General features: G+C 44.6%; 1 protein-coding gene across 3 annotated transcripts in view; it reads left to right on the forward strand.

Annotated features, from left to right (window-relative positions):
- btbd11b (BTB (POZ) domain containing 11b) overlaps positions 1-17,633 on the forward strand; it is a 91,279-nt gene that overhangs the window by 44,564 nt on the left and 29,082 nt on the right. For 2 of the 3 annotated variants that reach the window (XM_080002034.1, XM_080002035.1), the window contains exon 2: positions 17,323-17,487. In XM_080002034.1, the coding sequence (XP_079858160.1) occupies positions 17,323-17,487 (165 nt within the window). Of the gene's footprint in view, positions 1-17,322; positions 17,488-17,633 lie in introns of those variants that run through there. The other variant, XM_080002036.1, reaches the window with a different exon arrangement.

Raw genomic sequence — 17,633 nt, forward strand, 5'->3', positions numbered from 1 at the left:
TCCTAAAACGTAATGCAGTTAGTGAATAGGATAATATAAATAAAATAAAATAAAAATAAAAATAAGAAACTATCATGCATAATCTCCGGGTGCCTTGCAAAGACATTTCACTGCATACATGTATGAACGTATCTATTGTGTATGTGACATATAAACCTCTTGAATCTTGAATCTTGAATCTTGAATCTTGAATAGAAAAGCTTCCACAGGTTGATATCGGTGGAAAGAGCAAGGGCTCGCTCCCATTCCATGGTAGGTAAAGATAAAGTGTCATCTGTTTTTAATAAAAGTTTGTAAATTCTGGAAAAGGGATTTTTTTAATGACCTATATGAGTAAGATGTTCAATCATCAGAGGTGGTTGTAGGATGTTGTTCGTTAATTTGATTTGAACTTTAGAGACTGCTGTGGTTAAAGGAATTGCAAAACTGTGACCACTGATATTATACCTTTGGGTAAAGGTTGGGAACGATGTAAGCCAATTGGTTTTCAAAAATGTGTTCCAGATGAGTAATTCCTTGTCTTTTCAAAGACCTGAAGATTATTGGTCTTTTTTTAACCTGAAAACCCGGGTTGTGCCAGATTGGGGTGAATTTATTTGGAGATATTGTTTTTCTGTCGTGCTGCTAGTTTAATTATTGGTTTCTTGTATTTCCAATAGAATTTATTGGTTTTTGAGTGTAGAGTATGAAACTAATTTACTGTTGGTTGGACTGGGGTCATTGAAAATGTGGTTCTTGTGTTTGACGTACATGGGCCAGACGTGACCGTCAAACAGACTGGGCGGGTCTGGCACAGTGTAGTTCCTTGAGCATATATTTTTTGTAGTATATTTATTATCACTGCTGCTATCCTACCAATTAGTGAGATGGGGAGGTTGTTCCATTGAGTGAGGTCTTCTTCAATGGATTTGAGAAATGGAGTAAAGTTAATGGTAAACAAATTGACAGACAGATTGTTGAAGATATCAATACCAAGGTATCTAATGTTGCCGGTGATGGTGAAGGGAAGTTTCTGGGTAACAGCATTTCAGTCCTCCCCACTGAGAGGTAAGACTGGGATTTCAGTCCAATTAATTGAATAGTCTGAGCTGGCTGAAAATTTTGATAGAAGATTGAACACTTTCCGGTCGGGATGATATTGGGATCCGTAAATATAACAAAATCATCTGCATACAAACTAATTTTGTGACTAAAGTTTTCTGTTTGTAGGCCTATGATATAACTATTTTGATGGATGGCCGCCGCGAGTGGTTCAATAAAGATGGCGAATAGTAAAGGGGAGAGTGGACATCCTTGTCTTGTGCCACGTTGTAGAGTGAAATGCTGTGAAGTGTAACCCTTGGTGATGAAAGAGGCAGATGGTGAGTTTTACAGAATTCTGATCCATTAACTGAGTGACTCTCCAAAGCCAAATTTGGTGAGGGTGGAAAAGAGATTGTCCAATAAACTATGTCAAATGCTTTTTAGGCATCTAAAGAAGCAGTAACAGTATTTAAGTTGTTCCTCTGAGATATGCTGATCAGACTGAATAAAGGGCCCATGTTACTAGACAAGTGTCTGCCCTTGACAAAGCCTGTTTGATCGAGGTGAATTATAAATGGAATTACTTTTTAAATTATGTTGGTTAGTGTTCTACGAATAATATTTAAATCACAATTAATTAGGTTTATGGGTCTATAACTGGAGGTGAGGGTTGGGTCCTTATTGGGTTTTAGTTAAACCAAAATGAGAGCAGTATTCATGTGCGGAGGTGTGGTTGAGGTTGACTTAATCTCCCTAACCATTCTGATTAATAATGGGGATAAAAGAGGCCAGAAGTTTTTATAGAATTCCACCGGGTAGCCATCTGATCCAGGTGATTTATTGTTGGGCATAGAGAAGAGAGTTTTCCTGAGTTCTTCTAGAGTAAGTAGTTGATCTAATGTGGTAGCCTGCTCTGTGGATAGTTTAGGGAGGTTGATATCATCGAGGAATGAGTTAATGTTTGATATATTTGAATAATTAACTGAGTGATATAGCTTATTATAAAAGTCTCTGAATTTTATTGATGTCCTGGGGGTGTTATTTGTTTGTGTGTTATCCTACCAAAAGTAATAAGTACCCTTCCCTGTAAAAAGTGTTTTTTTCTCTATGGTGTTTCCATTGATTGGCGGAAATTTACATGATTTGTCAGTGAATTCAAATGAATTCACTGTTGTTTATTGCATGAGGAATTGTGTCTTTTGACGGATGATATATTATCAAGTTGAGATCTAATTGTCCGGATCTCATTTCGGATTTGCTCAGTGGGTTTTTGCATTCTTGCCCTTTCTTCTTCTTGTGAGTGGAGAATTAAATAATACTATCTCTAAGAACTGCCCTCCTGGAGAAAGGTGATTTTGATTGTGATATTTATGGAGAGTCATTCAGTTCAATGAAAGTCCATTTTCTGGAAAATAAATGGTTAAATTCTTTATCTGTCAGGAGTGAGGTGACAAACTGCCACCTGCCAGGAGAGTTCGGGTTGGTTTCAATTATGATGTTGAAACTAATCGGCCCATGATCAGAGATTACAATAGGGTGGATTTCAGGATATGTGATTTCGGACATTACAGAGTTACTTGTCAAAGAAAAGTCATTTCTAGAGAAGCTTTTGTGGGGTGGTGAATAATTTATGCATTCTCTATTATGTAGATAATTTGATCGCTAACAATCGCCAAGAGCAAGATCACTCATATTGTTTCAGATAAACAATATATGAAATCCGATTTTTTAAACAAAGACTAGGGAAAGACTGAGGCTATTTCAAACCATGACTGAGAAAGGCCATTTCAGTCAGTCCAGATTAAAAGTGGGATTCAGTTTTAAGATAAGGCCTAATTTGTGTTGATATATCAATGAATCGCTCAGCTTGTGTGTGTGTGTGTGTGTGTGTGTGTGTGTGTGTGTGTGTGTGTGTGTGTGTGTGTGTGTGTGTGTGTGTGTGTGTGTGTGTGTGTGTGTGTGTGTGTGTGTGTGTATGTGTGACTGCGTGCACTCATGTATCCGTGTTAAATAATCACGGTGAGATGGACGACAGGAAGCAGAGTATCCACAATCAGAATTCATCGTCCAGTCGTTCCTAATCGAGATTTGTGTGGACGTTGTTGTGATCACAGTGACTGTGCACCACCGAAACCGCCTTAATGAAAAATAGATGAACAAACTTTATCACCCTCTTCCCACCCGGTGTGGCCTAAACTATATTTAACTAAATTGCACATCTGGCAGGAACAGGAGCCGTCGGGTTTACTTTTTCGCCGGGAGAAGAAGGAGAGAAAGAAACAGGGCACGAGGAGGGAAATGCCGGTCGTCTGATAGAAGACATCGTTGGATTGTGAGACAATGACGCAGTCCATGCAACATGTCGTCATTTTTATAGAATTTTTACCACCGCAGGAATTTGTGGAGCAAGGGCCCTGAAATAAACTACCGGGAGAGAATTATTGGAGAACGACTTAGCAATTAGATGAACTCAAGAGCAGTAACTCAAGAGAAAGAATTGGAGGAATGATAGTGAGTCCATTGAAAAGAGGCTGAAACTGTTGTGAGGAATGTTTTGAGAATTATTTCAAAATGTCTTAGTAAATTGATCCTAATAATTTGAAACCTATACTTCGAGAGTAATAAGGATTGAAAATTATTCACTGATGAACGATCATGATCCTTCAAGGTATAAATTCATGACCCAAAGCTGAAACTGTGCGTGTAATATTTATTTATTTTTATGAAATGCATTTTGCTTGTTAGCTTTTAAAAATTATTTACTATTTCACTGTGTTCTAATAATGTAAAGCACCTATATTATTACATTATTATTAATGTTATTATCATTATTATTATTGTTATTATTAATATTGTATTTTTATTATTATTTTCTACACATAGGTATGGGAGCCTTCAGGTTTACTTTCTCAGTCCCCTTATTGTGCCCCTTTTCATGCAACTTATTTCCTGACCTCATACATCCTGCCATTCTCTGCTACTGTATCTTCTCACTCTAAATACACAGATTCCCTTTGCCCTTTTTCTCTCTCTCTTTCTCCCGCTAGTTCTTATTCTATTAAACACCGACTCTGACGTGATTCATCTTCCGTCGCAGAGACAGCGATCCTCTGTGACTGTAGAGGCAATAATGCGGAGCCCTCATGTTTTTTTTTTCAAGTGTTGTCGCGTCGTTTCAAGTTGATTCTAATGCTGCTTCCACCGCAGGTTGCTCAGAATTACGGTGTCGTGAAAGGCCAAGACTGATACCCACTTTTAATCTGGACTACTTGAAATGGCCTATTTCAGCCATGGTTACCCCCTTGCCCCCTGCTACCAGTGTAGGTACCAGATGTGCTCGGCCTGGTTGACCCCATGATGCAATGAGGTGCGGTTGCCGGGCGCACCACTGGCCCGTCTCTCATCTGCGCCACCGGGGAGTTTGATCGGCAACTTTATAATTTATGTGGGTTTTTTTGTTTTGTTTTTTTACATTTTACCAGGCAAAAAAAAAAACGTAATTACTGGAGCCAAACGACAAGGAAGTGGCGTAGTGCCGTAAAGCAAAACACCCTTTTACCGCGGTTTCATACCCGAACACAGAATTTACATAATGCAAGAACAGGCGTTGGGGGGCGGGGGGGTTGAAAGAGGTGCCAGTCTCCATATTACAAGTCAGTGTACCATCAAAATGATTTTGTGTAACGGGTGTGGTTAGGACCCAATTGCAGCACAAAGATTTGTTACATATTTGGTAATGTCTTTTATTTGTAGAGCAGAGGGAAGACAGGCAGGGAGCAGGCAGGATACATCGTCGGGGACAGGCAGGTTCGATAACGAGGAGTGCAGACAGACTCGTCGGAGGCCCCCGTCCATCTCCACGTCCTCCGCTAAATGGGCCACGTGATCCTCATCGGAGTAGTTGGAGACCACGTCCATCTCCTCGTCCTCCGCTAAATGGGCCACGTCCTCTTCGGAGGAGGGACCCCCAGGGTCGACATCCTCCGCCTCTGAAACGTCGCTGGACGACGCAGACAAGAGAGGTGGTGGGGTCTGCGGTCGGGAGGGTTGACCCGGTCTGGAGGGCTGGTCAGGATGGCGCTGATGGAACCTCCTGATGAGGGTGTGGTCCAGAATGTGCCTCGCAGGGACCCAGGACCTCTCCTCTGGGCCGTAACCCTCCCAATCCACCAGGTACTGCAGGCCTCTCCCACCCTGGCGGGAACGTAGGAGACGGCGGACAGAGAAGGCAGGACCCCCGTCAATGAAGCGCGGAGGAGGCGGGAGAGGCGCCAAGGAGACCAGAGCACTCTCCTGGACTGGCTTGACCTTGGACACGTGGAAGGTGGGATGGACGCGCATGGACCTGGGGAGCTTGAGCCGCACTGCCACCGGGTTGACGACCTTCTCGATCTTGAATGGGCCGATGAACCGAGGAGCCAGCTTCTTAGAGTCCAACTTCACAGGGAGGTCCCAGGTGCAGAGCCAGACCTTCTGGCCCGGCTGGTACTCCGGGGCCTGGGAGCGGCGACGGTTGGCGGCAGAGGCGTTGCTGGAGAGTTGTTGGAGCCGGGCTGGAGGTCGATGGCAATATCGTACGGCCTGTGCGGGGGAAGGGATGTCGCCTTGGCCTTGCTGAAGACCTCCCTGAAGTCGAGGTACTCGGCGGGGACCCCCAACATGTCGGGTGCGGAGCTGGAGCTGATGGGTGGCTGAGGTGCGGCGGCTTGCTTCAGGTAGACCTGATGGCACGCAGGACCCCATCCCAGAATAGCCCCTGTGGTCCAGTCGAGGTGTGGGTTGTGACGCCGGAGCCAGGGGAACCCCAGGAGGAGAGGGTGACGAGGTGAGTGCATGATGCAGAACTGTATCGTCTCGTGGTGGTTGCCGGACAGGAGCATGCGGATGGGCACTGTCTGATGGGTCACTGTCCCCAGGAGGCGGCCATCCAGGGCAGTGGCAGGTACCGGAGAAGACAGGAGAACTCGACCAACACCCAGCTGCCGTGCTAGGTTATCGTCGATGATGTTAACATCGAAACCAGAGTCAATAAGTATGGCAAGGGAATGTGAGCCTTGGGGCAGGAGCAGCCGAGCCTGGCAGAGGGGGCGTAGGTTGGAGGGGGATTTGGAGGTGTGGCTCACCAGGACCTCCTCCCTCACTGGCGAGCCCGGCCCTTTTACCGGACACCCTGAAATGTAGTGTCCAGCTAGACCGCAGTAGAGGCAAAGGTTCCCCACCCGGCGTCTCTCCTTCTCCTCTGGGGTGAGGCTGGACGGGCCAACCCGCATGGGAGGGGCCTCACTCGTGGGTTGACGGGCCGGAAGAGCTGGCGGCCCAGAGGAACCTGGAAGACGGGTTGCTGGGCGGTGCTCCCCTTGCCTCTGACGCCTCTCTCGCTGGCGGGCCTGGATGCGTCGGTCGATACGGGAAGCAAGCTCAATGATGCCATCGAGAGAGGTGGGCAGGTCGTGGGAAACTAGCTCATCCCTCACGTACTCTGCTAATCCCATCAGGAACGCGTCAATCTGGGCTGCCGGGTTCCACTCGCTCAGTCGAGCCTGGGTGCGGAAGTTGATCGCGTAATCGACCACGGAGCGGGGCCCTTGACTAAGACCCAGGAGACCACCAGCAGCATCCGGACCTCGTGATGTCACCTTGCGGAGCTCGGCGCCAAAGGCGTGGAAGGAGGAGCAGGCTGATGTGCGTCGTTCCCACTCGGCCGTTCCCCATAGCCTAGCGCGGCCCGTCAGCTGATTTACGGTGAACGCCACCCTGGCTTCCTCGGAGGCGAAGGTGTGGGGCTGCAGAGTGAAGAGGATGGAACAGTTCGTAATGAACGGACTACAGCCGTCTGCGTCTCCGCCGTAGCCTTCTAGAACCCCCACCCGGGGCTCCAGGGAGTACCCAGGCTGGGCCAGTGCAGGTGGGTCCGGGGAAGCAGGCGGTGGGATGAACTGACCAAGAGCGATGGCGAGCTGCTGGACCTGGGCAGCTAGCGTGGCGAGCCCTTGCTCCTGGCTAGCCGCTGCTAGCCGAACGTCCGCTGAGGTGGAGGCTCGGACAGCCTCCTGGTGTTGGAGCTGTGACTCCACCCTTCCCAGGCGTGCCAGCAACTCGGGGTTGTGTGCTGGGTCCATTGTTGGCCAGTTTGTACTGTAACGGGTGTGGTTAGGACCCAATTGCAGCACAAAGACAGGCAGGGATATTTGGTAATGTCTTTTATTTGTAGAGCAGACGGAAGACAGGCAGGGAGCAGGCAGGATACATCGTCGGGGACAGGCAGGTTCGATAACGAGGAGTTCAGACAGAAGGCAGGCGGGGGGGGGGGGGGGGGGGGGGGCAGGATACGTGGTCGGAGCGAGGCAGAGTGGGTAGCGGGGAATCAGTCCGGAGAACGCTGGAGAGTCTGGTGCAAGCATCAAAGACAAACTGGCAATGGGTGACTGGTGAGAGAGGCATATATAGGGGTTAGTTTACAGATCGGGAACAGCTGTGTGCGCAGGTGAATGGAGTTGGACTAATGGGACAGGTAAGGAGAGGGAGGGGAAGGTAGAAGAAGGCGGAGATCATGACATTTTGAAGCTGAAGTTTTAAGGTTAAAAAAAAAGTTACATAGTGTTGCTTTAAGCAACGTCTCAAAAAGGCATTTTTCGAGATTCATTTTAGTGGAAATATTTTAGTCCTGATTTAGAGTAAACCCCGTCCGCAAAACCACCCCATCCAGACATGGAGGGAGTTTATTCCTCCCTGAAGTAAAATTTCTGTTCATCTTTGAGAGATTGCTTCAAATTTGTGCTGCTGGGTGTTAATGTCCTGGGATATTAATTGGTGGCGCTACAAAAAAAACAACCAGTCATTTCCAGCCATATGATGTCATTTATTTAAAATGGCCCGGAGGAAAATGCTGCTGTAAATCTCATTTTATGGTATTAGTCATATTCTTTAATTACACTAGCGCCCTCTCTGCTCAATGAGCAATTACTTCCAAACGGTGTCGTGCTAAACTGGATCGCGGGGGCTGTTTGTCGATGGTTTCATGGATCCATTTCATGCTGTTGTGTTTTTTTTTTTATTTTCTTTTCAGTCACGTTGTTATCAATAACCGATGTCACGTACCCACTCGGAGTGTGTCAATCTTTATCGCAATGTACTGTATAGATTAATTTATGAATAAAAAAAGGAAGAAAAATAATTCATGCGAAATTCGAATGCCGGCGCTAGGCGACTGATTGTGAGTACCGTCTGGGAGAGTGTTTTGCGGGGAGCACGGAGCTTAGTGCTTTTTTCTCCACAGACTTATCACCTTCGACGGAAAGTAAGGATCCAACGGCGGGCGGCCATCAGGGTCAGACCGAGTGCGTTATTCAAGTCCTTGTGGCCTTGTTGGGCTCCCGTCAGCTGGCACTTTGTGTGGTTCATTTAAATGATTGACGGTCCCGTCTCTCTCCGTCAGCCTCTTGAGCTGGGCCTTTCCGACTGGGATGACAGCATTTATTTTTTGTTGCCTTTATGGTCATTTGGTTCCTTTCCAACGTGACGTGGCGCTACTGTTGCCTGGCATCGCGGCATAGCATGTAGAATTAAAGTATCGATTTGACAATTTCTACAAGGGCGATTCATTGGATATCTCTGTCAGAGATTGTTGCAGCAAGAACAACCTGCAAAATCAATGGACCGCCTGAGACGGACAGGATGCCGAATTTACAAACAGCGCGGTTGAACGTTGGACGTTAATTGCGCCTTCCTGGGGACTCCCAAGGAAAATGGGAGATTTCACTGAACCAAATTTCAGACAACATTCTATATATCCAAGCAACAGTAACTACCGCCACCACATTAAAAGCAACCAGGTGCAGCCTTTCCAATAACTTGACAATTTCACGCTACGTCCGCCTCGGTGTGAGTACGTGCGTGGTTGAAATTGGAGAAGAAAAACAACAAAATAAGAGCTGACATTTTTATCATCCAAATACCTAAATGTTCGCATTTGTACAGAATGAAACTGCACGCCGACGTCCAGTGCAGTCAGCAGGTGCACGTGTGCGCGTTTTTGACCCCGCCTTGGCCCACCACCAGCCTTTACTATTTCTCTAATTCAGACGTGCAAGTGCGTTTGTTTGTGTATTTTTTTGGTTCACGAGACCCCTGGGATGTGATCCGCCTGTTGGGGCGGTTGCATAGTTTCCCTGCATAGTGCTGTGGCTGCTACTACGCTGACCTACCCTAACCCCATAACGATGTTTAGTGGCCATACTGTGGTCTCCTGGAATCTCCAGATGAACGGGGAAGAAGCACTGGAATTTATCCGCAATTTCCAACACTGCAAAGGGGTTGATAGTTGCAGCTTTACTGCATTTCTGCCCCGTGCCACGGAGCCCGTTCGGGCTGAACAAAGAGGCCATTTTTGAGGCGTGTAGGCATTCTGACACGTTCTAAAATGTTCCTCACTCCATATTTCTCCCTCTCGCTCTCTCTCCATCTTTTCTCCCTATGACTCCTTCTCTGATCCGGCTCTCGGTATACATATGGTAGCCATCTGGTCTGGCAAGGCAATGCCAGATCCCAGAGAGGGGCAGCAGTGCTGTGGCCCACGTACAGTAACAACATGGTTAACCCTTTACAACCACGGTGTTGCTCCTGCTCTCTAATGTCAGATGAACTGTACATCTCTCATACTACAATCTCTACAACTTATGAATGAAAAATAAATAATAATAAACAATAAAATAAATAAATATTAATATACTGCGTCATATTAAGATCTGGTTGGGAAATAGTCTCCACGTTCCAGAAGTGTAGGATTTATTATTTACAAGTAAAGTATTTTTCCAGTAACATCAAGTTTTTAGTAAATCAGAGAAAATAAGTCCCATAGCAACGGAAAGCAACCAAGACAAGTGTATCCCCACTGTCCCGACAGCTGGGGCGTTTTTTTGGAACGGGACAGTCCCTTAACTCAGTTGTGTTTAAAAAGAATTGAGGGTGCCCTTGATGCCCCCGGTGCCCTTTTTATGTGCCTCGTTTTTTATTTTATTTTTTAACCATGAATCGCCATCTAGGAAACAGATTTCCGTGATCGGAACGCATAGAGACGTCCGCGATGCCGCGCTCCGCTGTGCGCTCCGTTCCCTTTGTTGAACCTAAACAAAAAAGAACCACGTTGTGTTTAAAACGAAATGTTTCACACCAGTTATGAAACAGACAAAAGTTTAAAAAAATCTCAAATAAAAAAAGACAATAAAACTGCCACGGGGACGCACGCACGCACGGCGCAGCACTGTCTGGAAGAGAAAACAAAACTCCACTCCAATTCTCTTGCCTCAAATGCGAAGTATTTACAAACAGCACTCCTGCTGTTTTCTTTCAAAACCGGTCGCGGAGGTTCTGCACTGGCAGTCTATAATGAGCTCACACCATAACAAATGAAGGAGGCAGTGGAGACAGCGAGTGAGTGAGAGGAGGCGGAGTCATGTGGGCACCGCGACGGGGTGTGTGACTCGCTGTCAGAGAGAAGAGAGAACGAGGAAGCAGGTGCTATCAGTATATCGATAGTGCGGAAAATTTGTATTAAAACACTTTTGAACATTCAGAATCGATATGTATAGGAAATATATTTTTACAACACTAAAATCATAAATCATCCTCATGACATGATAATCGGCATCGGCCGATGCCGATTATCTCAAAATGTACAAATATCGGCCCAATTAACCGGCCGACCACTAATCGCTACTGAGCTGCAGTCGAGTTATATTTCCTTCTCCAAGTGCTCTGTGTACAGTGTGACTTCCTGGTCATGACAGTTGCAATTCATGACAGACTTTCCGTCATTTTCCGTGTCTTCTTCTCGCTTGTATACCCCCCCCCCCCAAAAAAAAACAGAGCTCCTGATTTTCCAGGAATGAGGATTTCTCTGTGTGTGAACTCCCCCGCCAAAATAGACTTAAGGTCATCCTTCCTGCCCCGGTGCACTAATCAACCCTGGGAAATGTCAGCTCCCACTCGGCCAGCCCTCCCCAAATCCAGAGTTCCTACAAAACCAATGTGAAACATTTGGGGAAAAAAGCGTGCCGTTATACCTGAAAACTGCAGTAAACTCCCAACAATATGTCATTTTTTTAAATTGACCTATCAGTGCTTTGGTCTGTGCTGGGCCAAACCTTTTTATTTAGTCAGAAAAGATATGTATTTTTATTTTTATTTTTTTACTGTAAATGCATTTTTTTAAATGAAAATAGTCGCCTTCATGTGTTTCCTCGGCTGGAAAGAAGCGGCGCTGTCGCAAAGGGGAACCAGGGGCTTTCCAGCGTCCCAGATCCCGTATAAACAAGGCTGCCTATCACGCAGTTTTCCCAGTTCTTGACCGCGATGCATTTGCTGCACAACGACAGCTTAATGGGAACTCCTGTACACATTACTTCTTCTCCAGGGACGATAGCTGGCCTGGAGCGTCTCACTCTTCCTCTCTCCACCTCTTTGTATCTTTCGCTGTCTCTCTGGCTTTCACTCTCTCTCTCTCTCTCGCTCTCTCTCTCTTTGTTTCTATCTGTCTTCCTCTATCTTCTCCCTTCCGTGCGCTTCTCGGCATCATATATTGTAATTGCTATTGTAATTATTATTATATTATTACATTTTTATTTTTGATCTAATCCTCCCCACCCCCTGCATAAAACTGTTTTTTGAGTTCTCCTCGCCGAGGCCCGGAGAGCGAGGTACAACTGGCATGAAAGTGCTCCATCAGCTCCTCCCCGGGGGCAGACAGTGCCTTGCATTAAGGCGGCGGCGAGCGCGTGAGAGCAACCTCCACAAGGTTGGAGAGCCAACGTGGCGGCAAAGGTGTTGTCATACGCATCTTTCTGGTGGTTTGGAAAGTGATCAACTACTAATGCCCCCAGTGCTAATAAAAAATGTCATTTTTTTATATAGTTAATGTTGTTTTCTTTAATGTTTTCTTCTTTAAAGTGGACCTATAAATGAAAATCCTATATATGAAAAACTCTTTCAGTGCTTGTGCACATACATTTGGGACTGATGGGCCTACTTACTAGCCTGGCATTGCCAGACCAATGTGCAAATGTGTGTAAGTCTGGAATGTCTCCGTTCATTTTCAATTTCCAAGGGGCGTTTACTAACGAGCTCAGACCAAAATGTCTCTGGTAGCAATTGGATAGACCTACAACCAAGCAGAGCAATGAAACGTGTGACGTAGTGCTGAGCAAGCTAGTTGGTAAATTTAACTTTTTCCAAATCCCGTCGGAAGTACGGCAAACAAATCGTTATTATCAATTATAGCTTTTTAGAGAAAATATACCATCCTGTTCATTGGATATTGTGATAGAGGATTAAACATACCGTTCCACATCTTGGTAATTCCCTCAACAGCTCTCCTCTGCATCGTCATCATATCAAACCCGTCCCATATAAGATTAACGGTTGTGATTGGCCCGACCCCGGCAAGGTCAGGTGGAAATCTGTTTGAATGGGAGGGTGGCCAGACGTATTCTGCAGAACAAATGAAACATCAACTCGCAGATTCGTCTGATTATCTACGAACACACAAACTGTGACATTAGACAACCCAGTCAGTTTTTTGTGAGCGCCATGTGAGTCAACAAGCCGTTCAGATTTTGTCTCCTTCCTACGTCACATGGATACTCATTAGAAATTATTACTAATTATTACTAAATTAGAATTTATTCTAATTTGAATTAGAATGAGAACCACGCCACATCTGAGTAACTCCACCCACAGCTGGAGAACTACCAAGCACCACTGGACCCCCAAAGCATGGGAACTACTCTGTTTGCTTCACAGACCAGCACAAATCTTTTAAAAGAAAGAGCAATTAATAACATCTGTCCGCAACAAAACTGCAGCAAAGGGAAATGTAAGTGTTTCAAAAATAATTCTGCTGTGTGTCCCCTGTGGTTGCGACATCAACCGGCAGTGCAGTAGTGCCCTTGCATTTCGAAAGTCGAAAACCGAAGCAATCTTTTAAATGAGGCCTAGTAGTTCTAATATGACATTTACATTTACATTTAGTCATTTAGCAGACGCTTTTATCCAAAGCGACTTACAATTAATATGAGTGAAGCTTCAAGAACTGGATTGCTTATTTCTCCTCAAATTTGTTCAGAAACCGTTTTTGGTGGACTGCTCAGCGATTTCGGTGGACTGCTCAGTGAAATTTTACATATGTCATCCAACGGAACACCAAACCTTATTGGCTCACAGAACTCTAATTCTCATGCACATGCTTCCCTTTAATCAAAGCACATGTAGATCAAGATCATCCTTCAATATTCTGAGTGATATGAAGTCAGTTTTTGATCAAATAAGATTATAAAGTGTATTGAATCGTGAGTGACTGCACTGTGTGTATTCGCGTGATAAAAATATGTTGCCCTGACATCGCTGGCGCCGCCTCAAAGGACACTTAGAAGAGCTGACGTCACTTCCATAAACAATGTTTTAAAGAAATAACAATAAATAAACACCAGAAGCAAGAAATGTAACTTCTGTGAAAACGTAGTCTCGGTGTTGTTATGGATTACGAGAAGAGGGTGGCAGACGCTCTGAACTATGTCGCCATAATCGCCAAATATCGCCGCTCCCACGAAACAACTATTCCGAGAATGCAAATGGCTGGGAGGAATTGTCGTCCTCTGGTGATTTCATGTGTGTGAGCTGGAAAGTGCCAGTTTCTTAAAACTATCATTGTTATAAAACAACAAATGCAGGAAATATGAATGTTTAGGCGTTACAGAATAATAGATTTGACATTATAGTATAGTGAGCATAAACTGAGAATGACTTTTATTTTTTTTACTAAAACTTAAAATTAAAGGATTAACCTGACTTGTGCATTTTCCAAATTTTTTATGAACTAATGATTCCAATTATTTATAATTAATTATTATTAATTATTTATTATTTTACAAAAACAGATTCAACATGATCTCATTGAAGGAGTACAGTACTATTACTGTACTACTACTACAAATGTAACCATTTAAAGCACTTATTGTGTTTCTAAATGTGTAATTTGAGCTGCAAATGTCTGAAAATGATTCTAAAACTTTAAAGGTAGATTTCCCAGAACTTCTGTTTTCAAATCCTTCATAAGTCATAGCTTCCAAAAATGTGCTTGATTCCCACAAGTGATACCTTGTTTTCAAGCTCTTATTCTACACTTTCATATTATGTGAAAAAGCAAAGATGTCCAATTTTGAAATGTGACCCAAAAGTATGCGGTGGGTCACATTGTCATGCCCACAGTCTCCTAGCCCCACTAGGAGCAGTCTCTGTGTCTGTCTATGTCTGTGTCTGTCTAGGTCTGTCCGTCTCTTGTCTGTATGTTATTTGTATGGACAGGATGTCAGGCTCAAACCCCTTCCTGGTTCCCTCTGCCACTACTCCCACCTGCTCTGTCCCACACACCTGAGGTCTATCATCCCATCAAGCCTGCAGTACTTATTCCCCAACTTTCCATTCACTCATCAGCAGATCGTTTGTCTAACCCAGTTAGTATTGTTCGTGGCCCCTTCATATATTGGAGTTATAATTGATTCGAGTGCATAGTTATAACCTTACCCTTTCTTTGAAGTCAACGCGGTTCCCGTCCTGCCTCGTCACGCCTGGATCCTTCCTTCCACGTATACGCCGTTCCTGTCCTGCCTCGTGCAGTCAGGTTACCTGCCCTTCTGTGCGGTATCCGGTTATCCTGCCCTCCAATACCCGTCCACCCGTTCCACCCCTACCGGGTCTCTCCTAAACTCCCCACACTCAGTGACTTCAAATAAACTCCCTTTGTTGAACTCCCGTCGGTCTGCTGTCTCTGTGCATTTGAGTCCCCCCAGCCCTGGTCGTAACACACATATTAACTTGTTGAAGAGGAGTATTAGGCTAGTATTAGAGTAAAAGGGTAATAAGCCCCCTTTATTAATTTAATAAATAACATAAAATATTTTAAATAGAATGTTACAATTTTGTTATAAAGCAAATATATGCAATCAGTATATAAAACATAATACATCCATTTATTTCATATATTAAATATATGTATATAAAAAAAAATACTTATTACTTAAATTGTACAAACCCATAGTTTTAATTGTATCTACCGGATGTGATGCTGAATTGCTGAACTAATTGGTATTTGGATATTTGCCATTTTTCATATAATAAAAACTTGAAATTTCGATAGCTCTTACTGCATCTTTCAGGTCATGCCAGGCCAAATCCCTATGCTATAAACTAACATAATGATTTGATTTGAATATTTTACAATATTTTGATATGGATTTGTGTTTGTGTATTTTTCTAGTACGATTTTTCTGCTGAAATAATAACAATATGGCAGCGTGATCCAATCTGGCTAAGTGAAAATAATGCTCTGACACACATCAGCTCTGGTTATCTATTTTATCTATCTCAGCATCAGCTGATGGTCCACATCCAGGTGTGCGATTTGACTGAAGGATGGGGAAGTGCAGGAAGAAAACCTTTTCCCCCCCGTATCCTTGGATTGCTCCTTGGCAAGAGCCACTATATATGTTTGTGAATTCTTCTCTGCCTGTGGAGTTCCTTTCTTACCCTCTAATCCTGGCAGGCGAGAGGGAAACACAGCACGAGTGCCAGTGTTGCCATGGAGCAGCCTCCAAAAGCAAAACAGGTCGATCAGAGCAACAGTCCAGGTTGAGTTGATATAGTGAATAACAGAGTTTACTTTGCGAACATTTCAAAATTGAGCCGCTGTATGACGGCGCACACGCCGCAATTATGAAAACGGTGGATTTCGTAGCTCAAGTTCAAGTTCAAGTTCGAGAGATAGCTCAATTTCCTCCCGATGATCACACATAGGCATCATTTGTGCACATGGACCTCGCGGTGGGATGCTGAACTAGGGGTGTACTGGTGTCCAGTAGGGGCTGAAGGAAGGAAGGTTTCTTCTGCTGCTTTAAGGAGTTAAGGACAGATTTCCTGAAGCTTTGCATACTGTGTCACCAGACAGGGCACAGTGAGAGCTGAAAAGGAAGACATAATAAAGAAGGTACTTTAGAGACGATTTGATGCAAGGTGCTTTGCAGAGAAATAGTAGGTTACTTATGTTATTTAGATACCAAACCCAAACTCTTTATTTTCGGGTGCCATATAGGGAAACAAGAAATCCCCTGCTTTATGGACATCTCGCTCTTCTTATGAAGAAATTAAAGATTTTATCCTAATTCTCTCGAATCAATTTATTTTGGCAGAGGAATTTGTAAATCACAAGAACAATTTACTTCTGTGAAAATGCTTTATTGTTGTAGAATGAAAAGTGTAAACAACCAAATGACTCTTTCGGAGTGATTCCTGACGCCCGACTCATTAAAAACATTTGTTCTCTCCAAATCGTTTGTGAGTCGTGCATCACTACTCATCACTACACTATAATGGTTAAGGGTAGAGCATCTACCATCTTCTCCCCAAAGACAAACGATTAATGGCTGTGCTTCACATGATATGCATATCAATTTAACGGCATATTAGAGTGGCAGAGCTGTCTGAAACAAATCTGCGTTTCCCACTGCACGGGGGACTCCTGTGTTTCCGCCGCTTCATCGTTTGACACACCACAGGCACTAAGTGGGCCACGACGTGCAGTGACTGAGGAGCAGGAATCTGTCAGCAAAACGAGGCAGAAAACAAAACGATCCGCCTTGTCACACGCAGAGGGACGATAACTATGATACACAGACAGTGGAGGTTTGAATAACGATGGTATTTGAGGAACATTATATATTATTAGGTCGGAGAATATGCCAGAGTGTAATTGTAATTGGGTTTACAATTCAATATTGTACCCTGCACACAAATAGATATTGTTCAATTGTAACCTGTTCAATTTAAAGTATGGGATATCACTTACATTTCAGAAAAAAAGTCTCTTCTCTTTGTCTCTTTTTCTGACATTGAAGCTGTGCTTACCAACCCACCAACACAAATTGAGATCAAAATTGGATCCAACAGCATTTTCTGTTAAGTAAAATTGTGGGTTGAGATGCGCCCAAGGGCGCACACCTCTGCTTCAATCCAAGAGTTCACCCTTTGCATCTTTTTGAAACACCAACCCGGGCTTTGTTCACACGCAGGGGAAATCCAATTGAAGCTGAAGTGAACTGAGCTGAACTGAACTGAACTGAACCGCTCCCGTCGCTCCACCACCTTGAGGCAGCGCTCACGTGCGCTCTCCTGCTGGAAATAGAATCTTCAAAACTTTGCAAAAGGAAGAGCAATTGGGGAGGCTAATGCCTCTTTTCCCTTCTTCTCTCCAAGGTGTTCTCAGCCTGCCAGAGAGCCTGTCCCTGCACCGGGAGCAGCAGCAGCAGCAGCAGCAGCGACCGGGGAAGAGCGGGGACGGACACGGCTGCAGCCAGTCCGAGCTGCGCTCCATCGAACAGTGCCTGCTGGCCACCAGGGTGGGCAGCATCTCCGAACTCAGTGAGTTGTGTGCGTGTGGTAGGTGTGAGAGAGTGTGTGTTTGTGTCTATTTGAACTTAGACCTAGAAATGCAACGCAGAAGCTATAGACAACGTCAGGAGAGGTTCTTTTAGAGGTTATTTTAAACTTTTGAACACGCAGACTCT

Source organism: Zeus faber (assembly GCF_960531495.2).
Source record: "Zeus faber genome assembly, chromosome: 6".
Taxonomy (NCBI): domain Eukaryota; kingdom Metazoa; phylum Chordata; class Actinopteri; order Zeiformes; family Zeidae; genus Zeus; species Zeus faber.